General features: G+C 34.2%; 1 protein-coding gene across 1 annotated transcript; it reads right to left on the bottom strand.

Annotated features, from left to right (window-relative positions):
* Positions 1-816: 816 nt before the first annotated feature.
* atf5b (activating transcription factor 5b) lies at positions 817-5,117 on the bottom strand. The gene is made up of 4 exons (XM_051679561.1): positions 4,781-5,117; positions 3,819-4,047; positions 2,365-3,499; positions 817-2,162 (listed from the first exon to the last, which is right to left on the bottom strand). The coding sequence occupies exons 3-4, from the start codon at positions 3,492-3,494 to the stop codon at positions 1,976-1,978; spliced, it is 1,317 nt and encodes a 438-aa protein (XP_051535521.1). The 5' UTR covers positions 3,495-3,499; positions 3,819-4,047; positions 4,781-5,117; the 3' UTR covers positions 817-1,975.
* Positions 5,118-8,232: the final 3,115 nt, after the last annotated feature.

Below are 8,232 nucleotides of genomic sequence, written 5' to 3'. Positions count from 1 at the left end.
ACATTAATCTGAAGTTAAAGCTGCCTACTTGGGAGGTTTAATTTAAGCCTCATTTTAGTCCTGGAGTAACTCTAATCTTCCTTCAGGAAATCAGTTTAGTAAATTCAGGACTAGGCTAAGTCTAGGACTATTACAAACCATGACTGAGAAAGCAGATTTCTTTTAATCTGGTTTAAAAGGCTGTTTTAGTCTAGGACTAGTCTTAATCTCTGTCCGGGAAACAGCCCTAAAATTTCTTATTTAAGATTCATTTCACTAACCTAATATTGAAAAGGAAAGCTAAAACAACAGATGCATGTTGTGCACTTGTGAATTTACCAAGTCGCATTTAGGCAAATATAATTTCGTAAATTTACAAACAAGGTTTTAATTTCAAATGCTGCTGAAATTTTAAAAATGTCAGTTCAACAGTTGTGGTTAATGAAAAATATTATTATAGTATGTACACTCAAAAAGCTATTTTAAGATGTACGTATTTCAATTTCATAAACTTACAACAAATTATATTGAATAATCGTTAACAAAATAAATTTTAAAAACCTTAACATTTTAAGTTTTAGTAATTTCATTTTGTTAATAATTGCACAATTCAATTTGGAGTTTTGTTATGAAATTGAAATGCGTAAATCTTTAACATGGCTAAACTATTTTTTGTGTATTTTAAACTTACCTTGTATTTTTTAAATTTAAAGTCTACTGAAAATTCATCATGAACTGTCAAAAGAATTCCTTTGAAAAGACTTGGAAAAAGTATTTTTATGAAGTATCATCATGATTGTGTGTTTATACAAGCATAGGTAATTATCACAATATTCGTAAAATATTTAAGAATCATTTATTGACATATTAATCAACCAAAAATAAGAATTATTCCACAATATAATTTGTATTTATTAATCAACACATTAGAAATATTTGTATTTAAATTTGCTATGTTTTTTGTTTTCAGAAGTATACACTTCACAGTATACTACTGTAGTAATGTGCACCTGCTCAAATATGTTGAAATTATTCAAATTATTTTGAATTTTAAAGTCCTTCAGCAAATTACAGTGATTGTTTTCCGCAAACCTGCATAAAAAACAATCTACATTCCATACTGATTACATACATTAATTATGAAAAAAAAAAAAAAAAAACATTTTAAAAGCATGTCAATGAGAGTAAAACAAATGGCCAAAGGGCAAAATATATATTTTTTTTTACATATTGTCAATGCACAAAAGCATTCATTTCATATTTTGGGTCATGCAGTAAATTGTAACCCAACATGCTTTTCAATGTATTAGACATGCATTCCAAACTTGAGCCCAAAAAAAAAACATTTTTTATATGGTATAAACCATAGTTTATAATATATTTAAAGCAATTTAAATATCATTGCAAAGCATTATGTCTTCTGTATTCTAAATATAATTACATGAGCTATTTCACAAATAAAAGAGAAGTGTAAGGTAGTACATGAAAATCAAATTAAAAGGGAAGGCAAAAAAAATGCATTATGACATTTTACATAGCAGTGCTTTGTTTTATTATAATAAATAGTAGTATGAATTCTGAGCACATTGTTATATTGTTACAGTTTCTCATTAGGTTGTGCTATTGACACCATCCTTAAGCATAATCTTTTATGGTGAAGAATGGAGCAAACCTGTACAGAGTATCTCATATTCTGTTTACTAAAACAAGCTATTAGGGTTAAAGTAATATTCCACGTACAAATTCAGTCAAATCTTATGGACAGCTTTCCATTTAATGCTGCAGTTTTAAAAACCAAGCTATCATCACAGTGCTTTAAGAAAGATATTTTGTTCTCAGTTTCATTAAACTATGTGGCTTTCACTTTGGAAAAAACAAAACCATTTTAATACATGAGCTCTTTTTGTGAGGTTCACTAACTATTTGGAGCATGAAAAACATGCTGTCAGAGCCTGTGTATGTTGCAGTTACTGCTGCAATGCTGGTAAGAGACAGTTTAGGCACTGGAATCCTCTTTCAAGCGCTGACTGCGAGCCTTGTAGACTTCAATAAGGAGATCTTTCACATACTGAATCTCTCTCTCTACAGATTCTGCTTTGTCTCGAAGTTCTCTGTTACGCCCTTCCAAACCATGAAGCTCCTCCTCCAAACAGTCTTGCTCTGCCCTCTTACGCTGCCGATACCTGTTATGTTTTCAACCAGTGGAACAATTAACATTGTTCAGCCTTTTCTGCTGATATGAATCCAAACATAAACATGCTATCTTCATTATTTCTCATTCTTTGTAATAAAAAAGACAACTCGCTGAAAAACAGTGCCACAAAACTCTGCTCATTGGACAGCAATTAATCGTCATAAATTGGATGAGAAAAATGGCTACAATACCTGTGGGCAGCTGACTTGTTTTGGTCTCTTTTCTTCTGCTTGCGTTCTCCATGGTTTCTCTCAAAGGAACCTACTTTAATGTCAGGTTTAAACACACACTGACTTTCCCTTGACCTTTGTATCGGTTTCTGAACAGGCAACTCATAAGAGGACCCTACACTGTCTCCAGACAGACATTCAAAGCTTTGATCTCCAAGGCATTCATGGTGCAAGTAGTCATTATTCTGGAGTTCAACAGCCCCAGTTCTGATTGGCTGGTCTATTTCATTCATGAAGCCATGATATGGCTCTAGATTGGCAGTAATCTGATGAAAGTAACACTCGGCTACTTCGGATTGTTTATATGGCGGACAGCTTTCATTCTCAGTGCACTGCAAAACCGGCATTGCAATCCCTTCATGGCCAAGCATCTTCATTCCATGGGTCTGGCCCTCTCTCCTGTGGTACGTGTCCGGCGACCCTCCAATGTCATAAGTTCTCATCATTTCTGCTCTGTAAAATACATCTTCCGTGAAACAATTTCTTTCTTCCTCCTTCAACAATATGGCACATTCTCGAACCTTCTTTGCACTCGCATGGTTCTTTCCAAAGGGTTTATCAACAGAGCACTGGTCAAAAGCCAACTCTGCATAACCTGAATGAGTCCCTTTGAAAGTCCACGTTTCTTTCTCAAAGACCTCAACATCTTTACATCCATTCGCCGTTTTTCTTTGGCTATTGCAATGCGTCCGAATGTAGCTATAAGGACCAGGTCTGGACATTTTCGGTCTACCCACTGAGCCGCTACAGAAGCCTCGCAGGTCAAGATCTCCAGTTGCCAGGGTAACCAGCCTGGGATTTGTTTCAGATTGGTTTCCATTGTACGAAGGGCAGGGTAATTGATAATATGACTGTGTGGCCATACTTTGTAAGCTTTTGTCACATTTTTGCCATTTTTCCAATTTCATGGGTGTCGATTCGTATAGGTAATAATCCTCTAGCTGCGCCAGTTCTTCTTTAAGAAGAGTGGTCATTACCTCCAAGTCGGAGGGCATCTGTACGTCATGCTCCAGGGGTGAGGGTGGGATAGAGGATCCGGGAGAAGATTCTGTGGAAATTGAGTGTGGGTAAGCGTCAAAAGTTTTTGTCATCCAATCTGTTGGGGGAAAAAAACATATATTAAATAAAGGCTTTAAATCAACACAGAGATGCACTATTTACCATCGCAAGACTGTGCACAACATATGCGCAAATCATACATTTATCAATAAATAGGTTTATTTTTTTCTGTAAAACAATGCACACTAGTAACAATTATAATAAAAAAAAAGAATAAATAAATAAATAAAACAAACAATGATGAAATGATGTGGATTACCAAAATATTTGCTTTACTTACTGTACGCCATTAACACACACGCTGCAGTGCGGTTCCCACCAACAATCGGACAATATAAAAGTGTCGTACTGCTTACCAATTTAGTCCTACGTCTGTGCAGACTCCTCCCTTCGCCTACGATTGGCCTTCGTTAGCCAGTAGGAAAGAGCGAGCTCTTAAGCCGGCTGTGTAAATGAGGAGAGTCTTCCTGTGAATAATCTACGCCGCCACGATTTTCTCTATTTTGGTTGAAATGGTGAATTGCGCACAATGCATGAGAATCGCAGTAATGCCTCATACAGGAAAGAGATGCGAAAAACTGAAACCTGTATGAAAACATAAATTTTTTTTGAAATGCATGTGTTAATTCAATACACTCCCTTACAAAGTGCCAATAAAAATGTATATATCAATATAAAACCACAAAGTCCACAGGTTTTCCATAAGATTATTAAAGTGCATACAGATCTCAATGTACTCTCCCACAAAAAAAAAAAAAATTTATAGACAATAATGATGAAAAAATAAATCACATCTTCAAAATATCAACTTGAACTGATTAGTAAAGATGCTTAACATGCCTTTGTTTACTTAAATAAAAAAAAAGGCAACCTAATATCTAACCATCTAATGATTGTTGTGACATTTTTCTGTAGTTCATTTAATATTCATATGTAATATGATGCCTCTGGTCGAGTTCAGTTCCAAAGAGGCTAAATAAAAAAATAAATAAAAAAATAAAAAGCATATTAACAGTTTAAATTTAAAATGCAGGTGTATGCTGTAGACATTATAACTTATTATATAACTTACTGTTCTTCACACTGTTCACTCAGAGCCATTTTATAAGGGTCAAAGTGCCTAGATATAGTGCCAGACACTTTCCAATTTAAACAGTGCTTTAAAATGCACTAACTTTTACTTTTAAAGCACTTCAATCTAGCTACAGCCTGCAAATCCACATAAGATGATCTATAAGAAAAACTCAGTTCAAAATCCACTTTATAACAAAGCTATAGGAATTGACATGACAGTATGAATGAAAGTTGACACACTTACTCCATAGTGCTGAGATGATAGCTGGTCTGGGAGCTTTTGTGAGCGCTGTAAACCGCAGTGGAGGAGCTCACGTTTTCAAATTAGCAGAGCATTGTCTCACTCTTCTTCATTTGATGTCGACGCTGATCGGTCACGCGATAAATCGTTCAAAAGTTTTGGAGAACAGAGGAATATCGCGTCAAACCAAACATCAGCCGTATAACATCATCAGCGTGTATTCATCCGCCGCCTCGCCCCTCTGCGCAGTGTCCAAACAGCACAAGTTCAACCCGAACTTCACCCCGAAGCACGTCATTAAAAATGGAGCGCTGTGATTTTACGCGTTGTTTATTTAATTACTTTTGGCTGCATATGTATTTTATGCATTTATTTCTTTTTGCTATATTTAGAAATTAACTAAATGCTGTTGATTAAATCCTGCTGGGTGCAGATGTGATATACCATAACTGTGTAAAACAGAACACGAGACCCCTTTGAAGAACTACTTAACCGCATGTGACGAGGAAGGACACTATATTACACTATGGAGATGTAACTCTTGTTGCAGCCCTGTTGCATCAGACCTGCTGGAATCTTGCCCGAGTTGAAACTTTGTTGCCACATTTGTCCTGATCCGTTTATGCTTTGGACATGTATAATGAGGTTCCATCTTTATGGGTGGCTACGGCCATTGTTTAAAAAGTTTATATTAAAATCGGTCCCAGAAATAAAGCCCTTGCTCTATAAAAACTCAAATTAACTTGTTTTTGATGGGAAAATGTTCTATACCACTTGTCTCTTTTCTGTATTTTTTTTTCTTTCTTTCTTTTTTCTTTTCTTCTTCTTTTTCCCACTGACACAGTTTGCTAGAAGTATTAGAAACTGTAAGTGTAATAGTGGAGACTGGGGCTTGTCACACTTTTTACTCCAGTGAATATTGTATTTGAAAGTGAAATTTTTGTATCTATTTGATAGTCAATTTCTGTGTAAGCACAAATGTCCAGTACTATTGGACATTTCTACACTTATTGTCACACTATATAGGGTAAGTTGTCAAATTAGCCACTTGTCATTAAACAGCTTCTTAAAGGCATTTCAGAAAAATCTAAAAAATAAAATAAATCAAACACAAAACAATGCAGAAAACAGTGCAAATGTAAAAAAAAAAAAACAACAACATATCAAATATGTATAAAATATAAAAACATTGTTTTGGCCAACAACTGGTGTGTACAGTTATAGCATTTAAAACACATGTGACAACCTGCCCCATACAAATGCGTTGCCAGTGCCCGACCTGACATAAAACCTGAGAACATAATTTAGTTCAAATGTGTCAAAAGATATCTTCATAATATTGTTGAGCCTTGCCTGAATGTATGCTGGTGTGGTTTTGTTGAGTTCGCTTGTATACCCATTAGATATAGTGCATAAATCTAATGACACTGAAATTTTAGTTTGGAGGATATAACTAAAAAAAAAGTTATTCTAATTTAACACGTGTGACAACTTTCCTGAGTGACACTAACCCCTAGTCTATCTTATACAGTATGTATATTTATGATAAATAGATGTCAAAATAATTCAGAACTTTAAATGGTGAGGAATGCTGTAGGATTTAAATTGCAAATTTAGTTGTAAAGTAAGCATGACTTTTTGGATGTTAGGTCACATATCTTACATTTCAGACACCATTATACCTTAAAACTGTAACACAACCTCATGTCTGATTGAACCAATCATTTTTTCTGTTGCCACGGTCAAAGTGAATACAGTTTTCATGTTATTTCCAGGGTCTTCAGTTTCTTGATGCATAACAACATCTGTTTTTATTGCACTGGATGATCAATGCATATACTACATAAGACATTTAAAACATATAATTGTCCCTGCGTGCATTGTTTCAACTTATTTGGGCCGTTCTAGATAGGGTTTATTACTATATCTCAAATGCTCATGCTCAATATCGTAAAATACATACCATAAGAGAAACTTGCATTTGCAGAGCAAGAATGAGGTCATTCTCCAAATTCTGAGCGCCCTGCTATCTTTCAAAAGGCACACAACTACAGACTGGTGCCTTTCAGAGTTGTCAGAAAATGTTTTTTTTTATATATATATATTTTTTTTCTTTTTTTTTTTTACCAACTTTCCCCCTTTTTTCATTTCATTCTTTGTGATTTGTCATCATTTGCAGTAAGAATTGTTTTGTGATATCCATCCTTTGCTTTGCTGCCATGAAGAGTCTGGTACATTGATAAAGGTTACACCATAATTTCATCACCAGCTTGCAAAGAATCCTGCCCCCATTAATGTTTTATGTTCTATCTAGGGTAACATTAGAAATGCACACGTGGGTTGTAAGGAATTCTGTTGCTAAGGTGCCAGTCTAACAACTGTAATTAGTGGCAAATTATGATAATTTTCCTCATTTTAAAATAGTGTTTAAATGAGAGAATACATCAAGGCTGAGTAATCAGTTTGTGATATTTTGAGAGCTGAAAGCTAACTGTACAGCATAGAACCACTTTGGGAGGGTGGTCCATTTTTCAAAGGAATTCTTTAGAAGGGTTTGATTAAAAATCTGGTGTTTGAAAACCTAAACACTTAACCCATCGTGCAATTCCTAGAGACACACCCAAAACAATGATGTTCTTCTGCATATGACGATGATTTTATTTGATCAGATAATTTATTAAGTGTGGACATATAGTTAGGCTCTGTACAAACAGAATTTAATATAAATACAATGTCAAAAGAACAATAAAGCAGCCTGTTACCACTAGAGAGTTTACATGTTGTGCATGTTTACATGTGTTGACATTTAAATAATTGATGTACTTTTTCATTTACCACTGGAAGGAGCCATTTTACAAATATTATTTGAAGATTACGGTCCCTCCTACTGTATTTTACTTGTGCCTATTATGGCTATAGAAATTATCCAAAATAAGGACTCTGACTTTGGAGGCAAATGTCCTTACACACTAGACACAGTGAGTGGACACTTGAGTTTGTTAATGTGAGAATGCATTTGCTATTTCAGTTTGATTTACTTTATTAACATTTCTCGTAACCTGATATGATCTTGTATAAGTGTTTTCATACAAGGGTCAAAAATTAGCCAGGGTTCGGCAAATAAGTCACAGAAAGAGAAAAATTGCTCCAGATATTTAAGTTTAGTATGGGTTTTCCTATATATATATATATAGGAAAACCCATACTAAACTTAAATATCTATATATATATATATATATATATATATATATATATATATATATATATATATATATATATATATATGTAAATGGATGGTATGCTGTTTTTTTATATTTACGCTCAAAAAATAATAATTTTAAGATGTACGCATCGTATTTCAATTTCACAACAAAATTCCATCAAACTGAACTGAGTAATCTTTAACAACAGCAACAAGTTATAGTGAGTATTATTTGCCTGGTCATGTGATTTCA

The sequence above is a fragment of the Myxocyprinus asiaticus genome, chromosome 39, assembly GCF_019703515.2.
Source record: "Myxocyprinus asiaticus isolate MX2 ecotype Aquarium Trade chromosome 39, UBuf_Myxa_2, whole genome shotgun sequence".
Taxonomy (NCBI): domain Eukaryota; kingdom Metazoa; phylum Chordata; class Actinopteri; order Cypriniformes; family Catostomidae; genus Myxocyprinus; species Myxocyprinus asiaticus.
The sequence above is the reverse complement of the archived record's forward strand: the minus strand, read 5'-3'. Positions and strand labels throughout refer to the sequence as shown.